The 20806-nt window shown below is 44.2% G+C and overlaps 2 protein-coding genes across 2 annotated transcripts in view; one reads left to right on the top strand and one right to left on the bottom strand.

Moving 5' to 3' along the window:
* Atxn1 (ataxin 1) overlaps positions 1-9638 on the top strand; it is a 407118-nt gene extending 397480 nt beyond the window's left edge. Inside the window, exon 10 of the mRNA XM_042678587.1 lies at positions 7465-9638. Coding sequence (XP_042534521.1) covers positions 7465-7995 — 531 coding nt within the window. The 3' untranslated portion in view covers positions 7996-9638. The remainder of the gene's footprint in view (positions 1-7464) is intronic.
* A 3735-nt stretch (positions 9639-13373) lies between these two features.
* Positions 13374-20806, bottom strand: part of Gmpr (guanosine monophosphate reductase) — a 42692-nt gene continuing 35259 nt past the window's right edge. Inside the window, exon 9 of the mRNA XM_042678588.1 lies at positions 13374-18484. Within this exon, the coding sequence (XP_042534522.1) occupies positions 18304-18484 (181 nt within the window). The 3' untranslated portion in view covers positions 13374-18303. The remainder of the gene's footprint in view (positions 18485-20806) is intronic.

Below are 20806 nucleotides of genomic sequence, written 5' to 3'. Positions count from 1 at the left end.
GGAGGGCTTTTGGGAGCTGTGTGGGGACTACACTGATGGCTGCCCTGGGGGGCTGTATTCCTCCTGGGGCTAGTCCTGAGCCTGTTAAAGGGACCATCTCCCAAGCAAGCCCTGTGAACCATGTAATGGGGTGTTGACGGTGTGTGGCAATGTGTGATGGGGTGTGAGCAGAGCCTCATTTGCAGTTAAGGCATTTGTGTTCATAGAGATGACTGTGCTCGGACGTGGGTTTCCTAAACAACTCTGAAACACTTCCAGCGAAGGCTGAGTCACACATAGCATTAACACGATCAAATGTTTTAAATAGAATACTCCCAGATATTCTTACACTCAAAGAGTTGTGACTGCTTTTATTAATGATGTTTAAACACTGAAGTAAATCAATTCTTTTTCCTGTACACCCCCCTATTCATCACCCCAGGATTTTCTGGTTTGCTTCATGCAGAGAACATAGGCATGCAAACTGTTTTCCAATGGTTAAAAAAAAAAAAAAAAGCAGGTTAGCTTTCCTCTACAGATACTGCAGAATCAAGAATTTTCATTTGCAGGCAGAGTCAAGAATTCCAAATTTAGTAACTTCAGCCAAAACAAGGCATAACTAAACATGTGACTTTTGAGAGATTTCATTGCACTTCAGCTCCAGGCAGAATTCGTGGGTTTGAGATGGTGTTACACTAGAAAATAGTGTTCTGTGAGGCAGATGCCCCTCACATTTGTGGAAACAGGGACCCTGGTAAAGAAGATGAGCCATATTTAAACAACAGACGTTTTGTTTTCCTTCTGTCCTGCTTTTGGTGAAGTGTTACATATGTGTGTATTTAGACATAATGCCAATCTGAAATGGAAATATCCAATCAGACAGTACAACTGCGTGCGCACATAGTGTTAAGATGCTGGAGTTATTGACTGAAGAGCTCTGTTTGAATTTTTTCCCTGTAGAAAAGCTTAAATGATTCTTAGAAGCCAGTTATTTGTCAGACTAGCGGCGGTGGGGCAAGCCTTGCTTGGATTCTGCCATCCACAATGGAACTTTGAAGGGTCATTCTTGGAGTTGGTTTAGGGAGCTGGAGGTAGCAGAGTAAACAGGTTTCACTTAAGAGCGGTGGTGAAGCCAGGTGCTGGTGGCTCACCCCTCTAATCCAAGCTACTAAGGAGGCTGAGATCTGAGGAACCTGGTTTGAAGCCAGTCTGGGCAGAAAAGTCCATGAATCTCTTATCTCCAATTAACCACCAAAAAAGCTGGAAGTGGAGCTGTGGAGCGAATGGTAGAGCATTAGCCTTGAGTACAAAAGTCCTAAGACAGTGTCTAAGCCCAGAGTTCAAGCACCAGGACTGGGAAAAGAAAAAAAAAGTGATGAGCAAGCTCATGGCAGCAGCTGGAGGAATGTGGGAAGGGGTGAAGAAGTTGGGAGGTGACCGGCACCTACAAATGAGAGGCACTAGCACAAGGCCTCCAAAGATGAAAGATGGAGAAGTTTTCAGCTGGCCAAAGAAGAGAGACCACCCATGTTCACTGTGTATCCTGCAGATGAGTGTTTGGTAAAAGATGAATTCATGTAGTTAAAAAAAAATGGGCTATGAACAGGATCCCGGTGGCTCACATCTGTAATCCTAGCTACTCAGGAGGCTGAGATCTGAGAATCGTGGTTCAAAGCCAGCCCAGGCAGGAAAGTCCATGAGACTCTTATCTCCAATAAACCACCGGGAAACCAGAAGTGGTGCTGTGGCTCAAGTGGGAGAATGCTTGCCTTGAGCTGAAGAGCTGAGGGACAGCTCCCAGGCCCAGAGTTCAAGCCCCACAACCGACAAAATACAAAAGGGCTATGGTGAGCTGCCAGAAGGTATGAAACCTGCTTTGGCTGGGTATGGTCCTGTGCCTGTGAATTTATTAGCCTTGGGTGTTTGTATTGTGTGTGTGTGTGTGTGTGTGTGTGTGTGTGTGTGTGTCTTGCAATACAGGGATTGAACTCACAGTCTCATTACCACTAGGCAAGTGGTATAACACTTGACCTACACTCCTAGCCCTTTTGTTTTTATGGTGGCTTTCAAATAGTGTCTCCTTAACTTAGTCCAGTCTGGCTTCAAGCTCATGATCTTCCTGCCTCTGCCTGGAGTAGCCGGGATTATGTGTGTACACCACCATACTAAAATGCCATTGGGTTTCAAATCAGAGACTATCCTAGAGAACGTTTAGACCCTCTATAAGATCATGAATTTGTTATTATGAGCTGAAGGAACATTACAGAAAGAAACTGAAGTGTGATTCCATGAGATGGTGAGGAACTCAGCATCTGGCAGAGGAATGCTGAATGAGGCAGCTGTGGCCCAGCCCAGAGAGCTGCCTTGGAGTGTGGAGAGAGGGGTTAGCTACTCCCCAGGGAAGGTATGTGTGTAATAGGAGAGAAAGAATGGAAGAATTCTGTGAGCAGCTTGGAGGAATGTGGTACCAGTTACAGAGATGGTGAATAACAGGCAACCATTATTGGTGTTGGCTGGTGAAAAAAATTAACACCAGGTCAAATCTTCCCTGTGTTTTCTAAATAGCGCCCTCTGCTGACCAGTTGTGACAATGCAGTGTTTTCTATATGGAAGGCAAACACAATCTGTATTATTTCTATTTTATATTTATATTTCTTTATATTCTTTCATATTTTTCCTGGGCATCTATTATGCCAAGAAGTGTTTTAGATTCTGAAGAGAAAATAGGGAGTTCATGGAAGAGGTGAAAGAGACGGTATGAATTGAATTAAAAGACAAAAAAAAGACATTGGAAGAAAAGAAGTGCTAGGGGAAAAATAACACAGCACCAAAAGATATGGAAACCAGGGGTGGGAGCTTATGTTTTGGTAAGTGGGTTGGTCAGAGAAGCTGTCTCTGAAGAGGAGGCAACATTGCAGGGATTCAAAAGGAGTCCAAGCAGAAGCTGGGGTAGAGGAGGTGCAAGGAAACTAGAGTTATTCCTGAGGGAGAGATCCAGGCCACACCAGGCTTGTTCATGGTGCTGGCTTGGTCAGATACTTGTGGATGTAATGAAAAAGTTGTCCAGTCATACCTTGAAGTATTTGCTTCTGATTTTCTATGTGTGTAATATGAGAGAAAGAATGGAAGAATTCTGTGATTCCCAGACCTGAGCAGCTTGGAGGAGTGTGGTACCAGTTATAGAGATGGTGAAGAACAGTGCTCATTGCAGGTCTGTTCCTACCATGTTCAGGTTAAGTTGCTGATTAGAAATCTAAGGGGACATCTTTAGCCAACGTGATATTCAGTAGCCAAACCTAACAAGCACTTATGAATTTGCTGTGATTGTTTTTTTTTTCCGTCTCATCATGGGAGTCAAGCCCCTGCATCTTCAATAATATAGTTTTCATCTAGGGCCCCTAATACTTCCAGGTTCTCATTGTGTGCTTATTGAACTTTATTGAAACTAAAGACCACTGGAGCCATTTTGTGACTCTGAATCCTAGGGAAAAGACCCACATGGCTTGCAAAGTTGAGGAATTCACAGACTCACGGTTCCAGGTCAGGGTGACATCATGTCACAGAATTGCGCTGAATTTGTTTAATTTCCAAAATAGTCCCTGTTGATGAACTCTTCTCTAAGAGAGTTTCAAATAATAAAACTGAACTGCTCACTGAAAAATCCTCCAATGGGATTTCCTTATTGTCAGTGATTAGCTAACCTTTAAGAATGTTTTATGGGGGCTAGGAAGGTGGCTCAGTGGTAGAGTGCATGCATGAGGCCCTGGGTTCAATTCCTCAGCACCTCATAAACAGAAAAGGCTGGAAGTGGTGCTGGGGTTCAAGTGGTAGAGTGCTAGCCTTGAGCAAAAGGAGCTCAGAGACAGTGCCCAGGCCCAGAGTTCAAGCCCCACGATTGACCAAAAAAAAAAGAATGTTTTATGTTCTTGATAGGTACTGGTAGCTCATGCCTGTAATCCTAGATTCAGGAGGCTGAGATCTGAGATCATGGTTCAAAGCCAACTTAGGGAGAAAAGACCATGACACTCTGACCTCTATCCAGCAAAAGCCATAAGTAGAGTGTGGCTCAAGTGGTAGAGCCTTGGGTGAGCCTTGAGTAAAAAGCCAGTTGAATGAACTGCCAGTCCACTGCCCACAGTAATCAGGTCATTGGAAGAATCAGCTCTATCTTGAGTTGCAAAGGTATGTCTGGCACAAAAAAGTGTCTGGTGGTCATCATTCCCCAAGACCCTGAAAGCTGTTCTTTTGAAAGCTAGAGAGACCAAGACAAGCTTTGAAGTAAGGAAGAAGAACCTCCCAAGTTAAAGACTTTCTTTTAGGGCACATTTCTAATATTTCTCTTTCATTACTTTCCTTTGATGAATATTTTGGTAGGCTGTTCTAGCTGTGGACCACAGCACAGCATTTAATGATGTACTTGGCAGGTAAGCAAAGGGAATAATGAAAGATTTCCAAACTGTCCAAAACCATTACGGTATCTTTACTGATAAGCATATTCATTAGTATTACAGCTGTTGGCAGTAATCAATTTTAATACCTATTATGAAGACCTTGAAGCCGTTTCTCCCCTGTGAGTCTACAGATAACTTTGTTAGCATGTAGAAACTACCAGGTAGATCTATGCATCTAGAGTAGATGTTATTTTCAGAAAGTAAAGTTTGGGGTTTTCCAAGGACTGATTATGATACATACTGAGGCTCTGTCTAGCAGTAAGTGTTGGGATGGCTACTAGCAAACAGTCAGACAATGCCCAACACAGGAAATCAAGCCAGGAGCATGCAGAGCACAAGAGGAGGCCAGCATGTTTGCAAATAGTGCGTCCAGTATTGATGAACAACACATTACCCTTGACTGGTATTTTTTAGGCAGGAATAAACAGTGAGGCTGGTAGTTCTTATGAGATAGTTATACGTGAGAACATTGTTCTTATGACTTGCAAATGTAACAAAACAATCCTCATTGAACTAGGATTTGCTCCTTCTGCTCATCTTGTATTGCTAATGGCTCTAGACTTTGGGAGAGGACCTCAGGGGCCCATTCCAGCTGAGTCTTTTCACTTAAGGACATCCGTATCTTGACACCATGCTCCATACATTTCAGACGTGCATATGTACAAATACAGGATGAACACTGCTAACTCAACATCCAAAACTTTTTGAGGATCAACCAAGACTTCAAGTAGTTTCAGTTTGTGAAGTATTTCAGATTTTCAGGTTAGGGATATGCAACCTATAAAGTCTCTGCACATATTCCTAAATCCACAAAACTCAAAAAGGCATAAAACTCTAAAATCTGAAATATTTCCAGTCCAAAGTATTTCAGATAGTAGATATTGTGTGTGCATGAGAGAGAGATAAACATAGTTTTGAGACTGAACAGCAATCATCAATCCTGCACACACTTGCAAAGGATGACTAAAGCTGGATACAAGATTCAAACTTCTGCACCATGAAACAAATTGGTGAGCTTAGTGATTGAATCTGCTTATCTGAAATCAAATTGGCCACTGGTAGTAATGAGAACATTAAGTCATCTCTTTGGTGTATTATAATGTCTTTGTTCACAGAGGCAAAGATCCAGAGTCACAGGGAAAAGAAAATGTGTTTGGGTCCAGAAACATGGATTAAATCTCATTTCCATCAGTGAACCAGTATGATGCCAGGAAAATGATTTAATCCCTCTGAAATGATTTGTAAATTGTATTAAAATGGAATAGCAAGACATGTCTCCCCAAAACAGTGGGTTTGCCCTGAACTCTAGCCCCATCCCTTACACTCAGGATTATCAGAAGCCCAGATGGTTTCAACAGCTCCATTTTTCAGTGTTCAAAATAGGCCCCCCAACACAGTATGCTGAGCCTTCACTTTTTCCTTCTGTGACTCAGTAACTATGTTTTTCTTTTTGGTCCAGTACCATAAGAAGAAAAATAAACTAAAATTTTTTCGAGGGTTTTTTGTTGTTGTTGTTGTTTACATGGTTTTTGTTCAAAGCTCTTCGGTGTCCTCAACAAGGCAGCCCATTACCAAGCCCATCACATCTAGGAGGATCATTGATAACTGGCTTTCAAAATGACTTCATTGGACTAACTGTGGTGACTTCACACCTGTAATCCCAAGCTACCCAGGAGGCAGACATAGGAGTATAACAGTCCTATGCTGGCTGAGCAAAAGCTCAAGACCCTATATGAAAGATAAATGAATATAAGAATGGCTGGGACATGGTTCAAGTGGTAGGAGACCTGCCAAGCAAGCGTGAGGTCCTGAGTTGAAACACCACTAATAATAAAGGAGTTGGAGAAATTGGATTTCCATGAGAATCAAACTGTTACAAAGCCAAAGTGCATGTCAGCCTAATCTAATGGCAACAATAAAGGTTGGCCTTAGAGTTTGTATGCCCTATGCACCACTTTGCTCATATATCCCTGCTTCCAGGAATCTCCCTTGTTGGTGAACAACCTAGAATAGCATATTCTTACCTAAGACTTCTTGCTTGCCACTGCCCTAAACTGCTGTCTTTCCTCTGCCTAGTACCTTTATACTGTGCGGAGACTCATAATCATACCTGCCGTACTAATGGACCATCCTTATACAGATGCCTCCCGTCCACTTACTGTGAACTCCAAAGGGCCACAGTTACCTTCCCCTGACATCTTAGCACCAAACCCAAGCTATAGGCAATGGGCAGCTATTGAGAGAGGATTCTGGACTTAGCCTGTGTCTGCTATTTTTCCAACACAGACTGGTTTGAGTACATAAGGCTTGATTTGTGATGGACCGTGTACTTGAGTCCTCTTTATCCCAATTGTGTCAGTCCTCACCCCCCAACTCCCACCTCTCCAAATCCTGTATGTCCTCCAGCATTGTGGGAAAATCTTCCCTGGTAACCCCAGCCCTTACAGACTCAGTAAATGTTCATCAGCTTACAACCTTATGCCAAGCCCCCTTTTAAGGGTTGGGGCACACCGCTATAAACACATAGGTACCTTCCTCATGGAGCCTTTGTCTCCTGGCTCATTCTGAGTCATTCCAGTCATACATAATAGCCGCTGTCCAGTGAACTAGCACAAGGCCACAGCAGGGCCCCTGGGTCGCCTGCTGAGCCTGCCTCATGGCCAAACACTCAGTGGCCATCTGGTCTGGGTTGGAGGTCCATGTCTTGTTTTAACAGAGATTTTTCTGTACAGCTAAAAGTAAGATATTTTAAATGTTGAATGGACTTTTAGACTGGACAGATTTCTCATGGGCTTCCACTCAGCATCTATCTATGGTAAATCCAGTTATGGCAGACCATTTGGGAGCTACTTTTGGCCTGGGAGAGGTTTGTAAATCAAGTCCTTGCAGCCTCTGTGTGTGTGTGTGTGTGTGTGTGTGTGTGTGTGTGTGTGTGTGTGTGTGTGCTGCGTGTTGTTGTTATTATTCAACAGAACCAGAATAAATTATTTTCCTGCATTGCCTCCTTTCCCTCTCCCTGCCTCTGTTCCCATAGGTCAGCGTTGAAGTCTTGGTAGAGTATCCATTCTTCGTGTTTGGACAGGGCTGGTCATCCTGCTGTCCAGAGAGAACGAGCCAGCTCTTTGATTTACCATGTTCCAAACTCTCAGTTGGGGACGTCTGCATCTCGCTCACCCTCAAGAACCTGAAGAATGGCTCTGTTAAAAAGAGCCAGCCCGTGGATCCTGCCAGTGTTCTGCTGAAACACGCCAAGCCCGACAGCCTGGTGGGCAGTAGACACAGGTATGCCGAGCAGGAAAACGGAATTAATCCCGGAAGTACCCAGGTACTCTCTGAGAACGGTGAACTGAAGTTTCCAGAGAGAACAGGATTGCCTGCAGCATCCTTCCTCACCAAAACAGAACCCAGCAAGCCCACAGCCACGAGGAAGAGGAGGTGGTCAGCACCCGAGACCCGCAAACTGGAGAAGTCAGAAGATGAGCCACCTTTGACTCTTCCCAAGCCTTCTCTAATTCCTCAGGAGGTTAAGATCTGCATTGAAGGCCGCTCCAACGTGGGCAAGTAGAGGCCGAGGCCTGGCAGAGGAGGTGTGGCTCCCCTCTCCATTTGTATCCAGATTACTGTACTGTAGGTTAAATAACAGTATTTCCATGTTACTCTCTTCCTTTAGGTTTCTGTTCTAACCTTGTCATTAGAGTTACAGCAGGTGTGTTTGCAGGAGGCTAGTGCATATGGTTCGTCTGCAGTGTCCGTGGGGAGAAGGTGGGTGGAAGGTCTGTCAGAGCAGAAGCCACCACGCTGGCATCCAAAGTGGCATTGCGTGTGACGTCACCTGTGCCTGCTTTCCCCAGCTGCATCCTGTGTGTGCCGCCTCCCGCTAGTCTCCAGAGCGAGTTCAGTGGGAAGACACCTGCGAGGGGCTGGTGGGGGGTGCACGATGCCACGGGCAGTGAGTGAGGGTCTCTCTCTTTTCTCTGCCTCCCTCTCAGAATAGGGATTGGGGGAGGTTCAGAGCAGTGTCCCCCTGGGGTTCCCATTGTGTAAAATCAACACCAGGAACCCAGCTTCAGGGCATGAAAGGGAAAGAGGCATCAGTTGGCAAGATGGAAAGCTAGCCGGTTCAAAGATCATTTTTCTCTCCAACATATTTTACAATAAAAGCAAGTTTTAATCATCCTATAGATATATATATATATATATTTCCCCCTATGGGGCCTGACTGCACTGATACATATATATATTTTTTAAGAGCAACTGCCACACGTGGGATTTTGTTTCTAGTCCAGTGATGGTGAATGAGGAAGGCCTTGCTCTGGTCACTGGGAGTTGGGATGGGTAGGAGTTGGGGGTTGGGGGAACAGATGGAAACACCCACGCTGATTTCTGTGCAGTGTTATTTAGACAACCAATCAGGTTATTGTATCTACTTTGTTCCCAAGAGACAGGGGCAAGCTGCCTTTCAGAGAGAGCGAGGGGAGCTCTCTTGAGTTGAGTTTGCGAAAAACCTTTTTGTCTTTGAACTCTAGTACTGTTTCTAAGTTTATGACTGTGGGCAACTGGGGTGCCATGTTTTTTCAGATTCCAGTGTGACGTGAGGAAATTAGATTCTGAAGATGCGCATCTATTACTGTTCTCTAAGCACTTAACAATGCCGTGCACATTTATGGCCACGCATCTTGGTCTGTCATTTCAACGAGTACTGTATCTCACTTTAAACTCTTTGGGAAGAGAAAAAAAATTCAAAAGGAAAAAAAAAAAAAAAACCTAAGTTGCTTTCTTTCAACACTGTAACTACATGTCAGCTGTTTGGAGTTGCTTACGAGCAAGCTATTGAAAGTTTTCCATGTGGCTTAAAGGGATGAACATGAATCGTGAACTAGAATGTGACAATAAATGACCGCCACGTTACTACCTGACAGGAGGCACTTGTCACTTTTGATGTTGGAGAAAGTGAAAGGCATATGCAGAGATTGGCAGAGAAACAGAGAGAGAAAAAGGCGTGGAGAAAAGAATTCTCTTTTTTTCTTTTTTTCTGTCCAGTGTTTTTTAAGATGAACTTTTTAAAGAATCTTGCGATTTGCACATCTTGAGTTTATAATTTGTGTGATATTCCTGCAGTTTTTAAATCCAATGATATTGGTGGGAAAGGTTGGGAGGAGTGAACGAGCTTAAATAAATGTAGCAAACTTATTTTCTAACCTGCCTAAACTCTAGGCCATTTTATAAGGTTATGTTTCTTTCAGAATTCATTTGGGTCTTTCACATCTGTCATGCAAAACCAGTTCTTAGCAGGACAACTCTGACAATTTTTCTTCAGATTCATTGACGTGAGCAAGTTTTTTTCTTTTTTGAAAAAAAATGCAATTGCTTTATTATTGTTATTCATGTTATTTTCAGAATGACCTTTTTTTTTCCTCTCTCTTGTTTAATTTGGAAACAAATCAACATTGAATGTTTGGTACAAACCCAGAAAGTGTATTTCATAAAGTTGAAAGCTTTCATTCCCAGAGATTCATTTGTGAGTTTTGACTGTATCTTAAAAGTGCTTAAAAAAAAAGTTTTCTGAGTAGGGAGACGTTTTTTAATATTCTTACTTGGAAGGCTGCAACTAACCTAAATAAATACTTACCTTGGTTTCTCTTTTGCCATTTGGAAATAGTACTTTTATTTTCCAATTCTAAAAAATCAAAATAGCATAGCAAACTACATTGGCTATCTAGTATTCATTTACATTGAGCTCTTATCAGGGCTAATGATTTTTATCAACCATTTTCTGGGTGTACCAAAATCATATGAATAGGTTGAGATGAGATAGACTCCTCATTCAAGTGGCTTGAATTCATTACCTTCTCAGCGAGTTACCAGAGCTGGGTGGGTTCATTCTTAGGGTCACACTGCTCATTTAGTGCTATGTTGTTGTTTTGTTTTAACATTTCTGTCCAGAGAACTTGCTTAATCTTCCATATATTCTGCTCAGGGCACTTGCAGTTATTAGGTTTTGTTTTCCACCTCCCCTTGCTTCCCTCTCCCCCCCCACCCCTTTTTTTGTATTTTGTTTTTAACCTTTGATGGCAAAAGGAATAAGGCTGCCACATAGATTTCTTTTCAACAGTACCACTATTTATAACAGCTCGGGCGGGCTCAGAATGACAAACACACACACAAACACACACACATACACCACTTCGAGCTTACTTTAGTATTGAACTGACGATCCACTAACACCAACACTAAAATGGGTGGGGTTGAGGGGAACACATGGTTTCAGAGCAATAGGAAAATCATCATTTTTGTGGTTCTATTTCAGGTATAGGAATCATAAAATCATGGGTTGTTTGGAAACATGTCTCATTTCATTCTCTTGCTTTTTTCCCCCCTTAAAACACATGCAAGAGTCTGTGCCATTGGAGTATAACCAGTGTACTATATAGGTATATAGGTACAGCTCACATCCTAACTACTGGTGTTTTCCATGTCTGGTCCATTTTATTTGTGCTGGTTAGAGAAGGATTGGTGGGAAAGAGTCAGGAGAGAGGGAGAGGAAGGGAGAGAGAGAGAGAGAGAGAGAGAGAGAGAGAGTGTATGTGTGTGTGTGTGTGTGTGTGTGTGTGTGTGTGTGTGTGTGTGTGTGTGTGTGTGTGTGTGTGTTGGGGGGGGGCAGGGATCCTGCCTTTCATCCCAGCTGTGGCTGCTGATTGCTGGAGTAGGAACTAGTAGGAGCTTGTGTCTCTGCTGGCATGTTACAAGAGCCACAGAGGCCCTCAAAATAGTGAATGCAGAGCGTGCAACCAGCAACGGAGGCAGGTGGATTTCTTACACACTCTGGAACAATGTAGCCTGCAAACAACCCATGTTCCATGGTCTTTTTCTGCAAGTGGGTGGGCATCTCTGGGAGGGAGGATGGTCTGTGTCCTGGAGACTCTGAGGCCTGAATTTCTGAGCCTGCGCAGCAGGTGTGGCCTGTTGGGCATGCGTTCTAAGCATGCGGCCAATGGTGGTGGAGGGAACCAACTGCCAGCCACAGCCACCACTCCCACCCTGTGTGGCAGCTTTCTCTTCAGACTGGAAGAACACGCAGAGGGCAGCAGTCTCGTCTTGTTGGCAGACATTGTCCAGCCCTGAGGCTGGGGGCAGCTGTGGTCACCACTTCTGAGGATGACAGGGGTAGAATTTCTTCAGTGCCATTCAGTTCTGCGTTGGATGAGCAGCCACGTGCCTCTGTACTGTCTTCATTGCAATATCTAGCGACAACTGTCTTTCGTTCCTCTCTCCTTCCTGTTTTCCATTTTTAAAAACTAATAACAGCAGGCCTTTTGCGTTTACAATGGAACAATCACCAAGAAATTAGTCAGGGCGGAAAAAAAAAGAAAATACAATAATATTATTCATAAGAAACCAACAAACAAGAACCTCTCTTTATAGGGAATTTCTCAATATATCCAATGACTGTTCCTTTGAATGTTTCACTTGAGAATTATTTTCGGTTTGTCTGAGCCACCTTGGGGACAGAGGGGAGAGGGAGGGACACACAGATGGATGCCACTTACCTCAATCTTTTCAAAGTGGAAATCCAGGTTGTATTTTCCTTTGGACTTTGAGGATCATTTTCTATGTTGGTCCAGTTTTTCTTTGGCCCCTCTCCCCAACTCAACCAGTTTGGTTTGGGATGACTGGAGTGGGTGGCAGTTGATCCATTGAATACCTGAATTGTGACCCTGTGTGTTTTGTCAGGTGAGTGTGTTGGGTTTGCCTCCTTCCCCCACCCCCCTTCACCCCCAGAAATGGCAGCACCCTTCTTCCTCCCCCTGCAAGGAACTCTGCGGAAACCTTCACACCTCTTACTCAGGGATGGGCTGGTGTGTTTGGAACACTGATGTGTCCAGCTGCAGCACTTTGACTGCTCTGGAGTAGGGTTGTACAACTTTAAGGAATGTTTGGATTTCCTGCATTGTGTGGATTACTTCCTTAGCTACTGCATAGATTGCAATATAACACTGCATGTTCCAGACCCACAGTAGCTCTTTGTAATCAGAGAATCCACCTTTGCACCTAGTTTGACCTTTTCTGAAATACGTTGCCAAAACTTCTATTTTTGTTGTTAGTGTAGTTTTAGATCTTTTGTTTTCTGTTGTTTTAAGGAAACAATAGATAATCCCCCTTTAAACATCTTATGACTACTAAGGAAACCTGTTTCGTCAAGGCTTCTGAAGACACTAATGCCATGCTATTTTAGACTTGGGTGAGGAAGCAGAGCTCTTGGGACAGGCAGAAAACCAGGCTTTTTGAGCTGTGTTGTCATGGCAACTGTTTACTGAGCCAGGAGCAGTTCAACAAACTGGTCTGTTCTCTCCTGAAACCCCTTGTACTTCCAATTTCTTAGCCATCCTTGATGATTCCAGGTTTAAAAACAAAACAAAACAGGGCTGGCAGTCTCCATGGCCTAGTGGTTTCTCTTTGGTGGTTAAAATAATAATAATAATAATTAATAATAATAATAAAGAATGCTACTTTTTTGTTGTTTTGCAAAGTGGAGTGGAGGCCTTTGCTTCCACATGTGTGTTTTATAACCCAGAATTTCTGAAATAGAGAAATTAAGAACATAAGTAATAACTACACAGAGAATATACTTTTTTATAAAGTACATGCATATGCTATATTGTCTTGGGTTGGTTTCCTCTCTTTTCCACGGACAGTGTTGTGTTTCTGTTGATAGGGAAAACTCCAAAACAACTTGCACAACCCTACTTCGGAGCTGAGATTTCTTTTACATAGATGACCTCGCTTAACTATGTTACCTTACTGATAGGGTCTTTCCTTGTAGCACTATATACCTTGTGGGAAGTTCTTTTTGTTTTCTTTCATGTACACCTAATTTGAGAAGCTGAAGAAAAACAAAAATTGAAGCACTCACTTTGAGGAGTACAGGTAATGTTTTTCTAGAAAAATAATTGCACAAAAGAAAAATGAATGTCAATGATTCAGTGTTTGAAAGAGACAGATCTGTTGAACAATGCGTTTCATACTTTGTAGAAGACATAAAAGCAGAAGGGTTGAAAGTTACATGTTTTTCCCCCCCTTCTACTTTTTTTTTGTATATAGAAATTTGTCATGTCTTGATGACCAGATTTGTATGGCCTGGAAGAATTAGTACATGAAAGGCTCTGAAAACTATACCTATGCTTACCTTAGGTTTATTACTCAGAACCATAGTATAAGGGAGGGGAATTCTGCATTCTGCTATTTGAGAAGAAGTTCATATGTAGGCTGAAAATACTTTTTGAAGCTCCCTTTTTAGTTTAAACTCTTAAGTCATTGCATCTTTCTTTTCTTCAGAAAATATGTTTTAGCATTTTTTTAGCACTTCCTGTTCCTGTGAACCCAAAGAATATTAATCCTGAACATGAAGTGTTTCTAAATGGGATCCTAGCTACCAAGAAAATAGGACTCACTGTGGGGACAAAAATGATTAATCTTCCTTTCCACCCCCACTCCCCATACACACCTCATTTAAATGGGGGTGTAAAACATGAATTGCAATCGAAATGCCTCATCTTTAGTTTTATTTGGATTTTTTTCTTTTCCCAGAAACCAAAATAAATGTGGAACAATTTCTCAGCAGCAGTTATATTCCTGTCTGAAGATAAATAAATAAATACCAAGCTGAACAGTAACACTGGACAGCTATGGGTCTACTAAACACACCCCCCACTCTTTTAAGAGTTCTTAAATTCATAATTCCATCCCCTCCCTTCTTCTCGTAGCTAATATGCACTCATACAAAAGGGAGGAAACATCAGACTTTGGTTTTTCCTGTCTCCACCCCCATGATTTGCATACACATGGTTCAACTATATTAAAAACGAAGTGCATTTGGCCAATAGGAAGTATCTATACAAGAATTGTCTCTAAGAATTCATATCTGAAAGGACTTCAGTCTTCCACTGCAGATCAATTGGAGGCTTTCTTTCCCTTTAGTTTGTTTGCTGTCTGGATGGCCAAGGAGCCTATCTCCCTTTCCGTGGCTAGTCTGAAGGCCTGCGTGGGAAGCGCTGTTTACAGTAGTCCTTACCAAGAAATCAAACATACTGTCCTCTGGAATACCAAGTCGTGGTGACACTGGCTTTAGAGTTTTTGTCTCTAAAGATGTTACCAAGAAGGCTGGTGCATAGATTTTTGCTTTCTTTATTCCCCACCCCACCCCACCCCCTTGGTTCTTAGATGAGCCACCTACTCACTAAGTTATTCTCTGGTCCAGGAGTGGGGTAAACTCTTTGTCAGTGAATCTTGAATTTGATACCTGTGCATCCAGTTCTGTGAATTCTGCCCTCTTTGGCTGGATTTCTTCCTACCCAGCCTGAACTGGTAAAGTGTCAACCCAGGTAGTGGCAACTGAAAGGTTTCAATAGAGTCCTATCAGTATTTGTGGTGGCCTTCGGATGAGATGGAGTCCCCAATTTTAATCAGTGGGGTGCTGGCCCTAAAGCATCTGAGATTTATGCCTCTCAATGTTTTAACACCAGATTACCCACCAAACCTCCAATCGTATGCCTCCCACAGGCCAAGGGAGAACAGCTATAAAACTTGGGCTGAGGGCACTACTGGTATGGAGAACTAGGGAAGGAATGATGTTTTTGCACCTTATTGAAAAGAAATAAAAATTTAAGTGCATACATAGTTAAGAGCTTTTTATTGTGACAGGAGAACCTTTTTTTTCCATATGCGTGCATACTCTCTGTAATTCCAGTGTAAAATATTGTACTTGCACTAGCTTTTTTAAAAACAAATATTAAAAAATGGAAGAATTCATATTCTATTTTCTAATCGTGGTGTGTCTATTTGTAGGATACACTCGAGTCTGTTTATTGAATTTTATGGTCCCTTTCTTTGATGGTGCTTGCAGGTTTTCTAGGTAGAAATTATTTCATTATTATAATAAAACAATGTTTGATTCAAAATTTGAACAAAATTGTTTTAAATAAATTGTCTGTATACCAGTACAAGTTTATTGTTTCAGTATACTCGTACTAATAAAATAACAGTGCCAATTGCAAAGGTCTCCTCCCCTTCTTTTGGCTCTATAGTGCTGCTTTTTCTCCTGATCTCCGGTGCAATTACATGATCTTGCCCTGCAGAGGTTGTTAGCGGGGAGAGACAGGAGACATTGGTATCCTTGCTCATTTGGGAGGGTTGGGGGCAGAGCGGGATGTATGCTTGAAATGAGGTTCTAAAGATAAAAAGATAAAAAGGCTGAGGTCCCTATCTACTGTCCTGGTTTGTTAGTTCATGTTTGCATTTCCTGTGTGTTGAATAGGTTGTGTCTAAGGGAATTTTGTTTTCAAAAATGTGGAAGCCTCATGGAGTCACGTGGTCTTATCAATACATCCTGTAAGCTGGTTAGTGGTTTGAACATGGGAAGAACATTGACATTCCCTCACTGAGCAGGGGTCTTCTGGTACAGGTATGGGCCTCATGTTTCGTTAAAGACTGTTGCATAAAAGACTGCAAAGGGCTCAATCAAGTCTTGGAAAGACGTGGCTTAGCAGTTACACAGAACTTAAGAGAAGAGAATGGAGGTCCTGAGTTTGTCTTAGGAAGTAAATGAATGGGGCATTAAGCCCAGTGGTAACTGGGTGAATCTCAAAGACCAGACTAGAAGGGTCATTCAATGACATGCTGGCATGTTATGGGCAATCCTGGTTTAAGCCTGCTGACTCTGTCCTATTTGCTTTCATTAGATGCTAATGGATATTATGACTACTTTGGAGTTAAATGGTTGGGCTACCTCCAGGGAAACTCATTAGGGAAAATCCATAGCTCCACCAGCCGCAGTGAGGCCAACCTTGAAAACATCAGAAGTATCACCTCAGCCAGTGAGTGGATGTCAGGGATGCCTGCCTGATCTCCATCCCTGTTCAGTGTCTGAGTTGAGGCATGCTCTGACGGTAGGGGAATGGGGGGGAGACGGGATCCTCACAGCCTGTTCCTATGGGGCAGAGATAACCCAGGTAAGCCAAGGGGACTAGAACATTAGTGCTCCCCCTTCTTATGAAGCCCCTGTCTTTGATGTGAATCCGATGGGCATCTGGCAATAACTCAATCTTTACCTCTGTAGAAACTAGACTGCAAGGGAACAGCCTTTGGTCACACAGAGCCCGTTTGTAAAATCCTTTCATGAGATGGGTAAAGTAGTACATGTTACAAGGGTGTCACTCTCCTTGGCCCATGCACAGGAAGCAGAAACGGGGAAGGGAACACTGGTGGCATCTGGCTGCAAAAGTAGTCTGGAGGAAAACAGGATCCACTCATCCACTTTTAATAGATTTAAACTTTACTTCTCTCCTGTACTTTATAAATAGAGTCTTATAAGAACTAATATGCTTCAGGACTTGATTGTAGAACACAACGTGCACAGGGAGAGAGGAAATGCTGAGCCCTTAGCACAACCAAGCAGAGGAGAGGCCCCACTGTCCTGCTCTACACAGAACAACCCCTTCCCTCACACAGATGTCCAAAGCACAGCCTCTCATATTTCTAAAGGGACAAGAGCAATTTCCCCATTGGTTGTAGGTGGGAAGGGGAAAAGGGAAAGGAGTATTACATTGGAGTGAAAACGACTTGGGTTTGCAGATGTGTTCCTGCCAGACTAGAAATGGACCTGTATTTCCTCCACTTGGTAACGTGGAGGGTCTGGGTGACATCTGTCACTGGATGCCCAGGCAATGAATTCATCCTGACTCAGCTGCTCTGCATGCCCTGCTCCACTCAGAGGGGTTATGTGCAATGATTCAAAGAAACAACAAAAAGTGAACTCCTGTACCTTAAGTAAAACTTCCTGAGTGGAAGGGAACTTTCCAGGCCTCGCCTCTTCTGCTTGAGTGGCAGCCCTCTGGGGCACCTGTAGGACAGCAGCCGCAGGCGCGGATCCTTTCTCCAAGACCAGTCACCATCGCCAGCCAATTAGTGGAGCATTCTACAGAATGATATGGTCCTCCCTGGCAAGTATTCATCACCATGTCAAGGGAACAGCTCTTACGTGTGAAGCCGATGCCTTTTACGATACCACTGGGCAGAGCGTTTGCTGGGTTACAGCAGGACTCAACCTGCTAATTGCTTCACAGATAACCTTTGGATACAACACCTTGTGCAACTTCACAATACTGTATAACCTCTTTGAGAGGGGCCAGCCTGACAGGGTGGGGTCAGAGAATGGCAGGAGGAAAAGAAAAACCACAGGCCTGGTCTAGCTTGCCAGCAGCAGTTCCAAACAAGCAGCGGTAGATGACTTGCCCAGAAAGGTAGGTGCCCTGAAGGTTGAGGAAGATGTCAGCCAGAGCCACAACCATCTTAGGTGCAGCAGCCAAGAAAACAATTCTCCATGTTCCTCTGTCCCAACAATTGCCCTTGGTCTTTTCCAACCCAGAAAAGCTGAAGGCAGTGGGTGCAATGCTGTGGCTCTGAGCTTCAGTGGCCTCCAGGGTGTATCATGCACCAACAGTACCACACACCTGGTAAGACAGCAGCAAAAACCCCAGCACCCCAATGCAACTGGTGCAAGCCCTAGCAGTCAACTCTCAGGACAACAGCAATAGATTAAAGTGAAACCATTTCACTATAAAAGGAAGGAAAGATCAGGAAACAAAAAGGGTACAAAGTTGGATTGAACAGTGGAGCTCTGACTGCTGGCCCCCTCAGTCCCTGGCTTCTAGGTCCCAAGAAGGCACCAGAAGAGCCCCATGGCCTCCAGGTGGCAGGAGGGGGGAGGGAGGACGCAGTATTTCACCAGCTCCACTCAGCAGCAGCAGCCACAGGGCTGGTGAACAGTCCAGAAGGGGCATGGAAAAAGTGGCATGTGAGGCGGCTTCCTTCCGTCGAGTTAACTGAATACAGTGTTGTGCTGTTGGGTTACCCGGATGAAGGTTGCCCTCCTACTGAGCTCTTTGAGTTTGGCAGCCCCCACATAGGTGCAGGTTGACCTCAGTCCCCCGAGGATGTCCAGAATTGTGTTGGCCACATCGCCTTTGTAAGGCACTTCCACCGTCTTGCCCTCAGAGGCTCTGAAAGGGGAAAAAAAATGGAATTTGTTTCTCCTGGAAAAACTCAACTAGAATTACTCCCAGATGTAGTTTTTTGCAGTCCTCTACCTATCGTCTACCAAGTAGGCCCTCCACTGAGAGATAGCTTGATGGATTTATACACTTCACACAAAGATGCGTATTTCCCATCCCTGCCTCTGCTCAGCCCCCATCTGTGGAGAACCAACCTCCAAATCCCCAATGAGGAAACACAGACGTGACCACTGACCACCCAGAATACCTCCTACGTTAACAGAAACCCCAGAGCTTTGCTCTCCTGAGTGGTAGTCATACAACGGAACCCTGAGAGTTTTCAAAGGGAACCATTAGCATAAGGATACAGAATGAACATCTCACTGTACAAGACGCTATGTGGAAAACAAACTTTACAATTTGGGCGGGGGGTAGCTGAGGAGGTGGGAGGGAAGGGATGGTAGGGGAAAAACAAAGGAGGAGGCAACAATGCTGGATAAGAAATGTACTCGTTACCTTGCTCGTGTAATTGTAATCCCTTTGTACAGTATTTTCACAATAAAAAACTTAATTAAAAAAAAAAAGACTAAACATCTCAGGCCCTCTGGGGCTATCCAGAAAGCTCCATACCAGAGATACAAGGGCTGAACTCCACCAGCCGCGACATCAGCCCAGGGTACCCTATCCCCCAAGGCGTAAGGGTAGAGGAGTTCCTAGCACGGAGATGCTAGAGCACAGGGTCCTCAGGGCCTGGGACAGCATCATTCACTATTTTCAAAGGAGTCTTTAGAAAACTCAGATGTGAGGGGGCTGGGAAGGTGGCTCAGTGGCAGAGCGCTTGCCTTGCATGCATGAGGCCCTGGGTTCCATTCCTCGGCACCATATAAACAGAAAAGGCTGGAAGTGGCACTGTGGCTCAAGTGGTAGAGTGCTAGCCTTGAGCTGAAGAGCTGAGGGACAGTGCCCAGGCCCAGAGTTCAGGCCCCACAACTGACCAAAAAAAAAAGAAAAAAGAAAAAATCAGATGTGACATGCAACATATTAAGCAATATCTAACTGTCCCCATCCGGGCCTCCCTGTGCCTGGAAAAATAACATCACTTGATGAGAAACTCCTGGCCAAGAAGTTCAAAAGTTTTAAAGTTTTGTTTCCTGAATATTCAAGGCTCCCCCGCTCCCCCACCCCCTTGGGGCCTTTTTACCTCTTGGATAAAATCTAGCTGCCAAGGGCAGGATCCAGGGCTGGCCTAGAAACTTCTATAGACCTGTGAAAGTTCAGTGCTCGGCCCTCTGACTACAGACTGACTCATGTGCCCGCAATGGCTGCCATTTCATTCTCTTCAGATACCCCACAGCCTTCGCAGGGCTTGCTGGAAATGACCAGAAACAGCTGTCTCTTTACTAACTGGTGATGTCACCTTTTACTCGGCATTCACTGCTGACACTGAAGTCTGCTCATGGGCAAAATGAAGATCCCTGGACATCTGCCTCCCAGGGACAGCATGAGAACAAATTGGTCAGCAAGAATGGTGCCAGACTTAAATGAATGTCAAAGGAGAGGACGATTCTCAGGATAAGACTGTGGTGGAGGCTACAGGGTCCACTTGGGCAACCTGTGGGCTGGGTACTTTCCCTCCAGAACTGATGGTTCCTGATGCTTTTCTGTGATGTCTCAGGCCTCTTAGAATCCCCCTGATGGCCATCTTCTGGCTCCCTAGTGCCTGTGTGAGCTGCAGACTGCTTTGTCTTTCCCTAGCCACGGACAGGAAACAACCACAACAGCTTGAAAGCAAAACAAAACTGTCCTGGAGGTAAAGCATCCTGTCAGTGCTCAACTGCATGGCTCCACTTCTGAGGACTGAACCCACAATGCCCAGGCCCTCAGATGGTGGCAACAACTGGAGAGCCAGGAACCCACTGAGGGAGAATCCTCCATCATTTACCATGGAGAGAAAGGCGCTCTGAGGCTACCTGGAATGTGTTCGGCTTCTGACTGATACTGATATACGTCGCAGCTCCTGCCACCCTGCCCTCCCTCCTCCCAGCTGTAGTGCCTGTTTGTGAGGAGTCCGAATGCGAACTACGTTCACCATTCCAAACATCAGAAACCTGGTTGAACACTGACCACCCGCCTTCCTTTAACTCCCAGTGGAGCCACGTGACTTGACCTCTTACCTTTTCTGATACATCTGAACACTAAGCCTTCAAGTGAGCCTCTGGCTATAGAACAACCGAGAGGAAACAGGAGGGTATCAGCCAGAGAGGACTGTGGAAAACGGAAGCTAAAAATAGCAGTGAGAACTGAGGCTTCCAGGAGAAAGGCAGAAGAGCC

This window comes from Dipodomys spectabilis, unplaced genomic scaffold (genome assembly GCF_019054845.1).
Source record: "Dipodomys spectabilis isolate Male_0828 unplaced genomic scaffold, ASM1905484v1 ptg000045l, whole genome shotgun sequence".
In the NCBI taxonomy this organism is placed as follows: Eukaryota; Metazoa; Chordata; class Mammalia; order Rodentia; family Heteromyidae; genus Dipodomys; species Dipodomys spectabilis.
The sequence above is the reverse complement of the archived record's forward strand: the minus strand, read 5'-3'. Positions and strand labels throughout refer to the sequence as shown.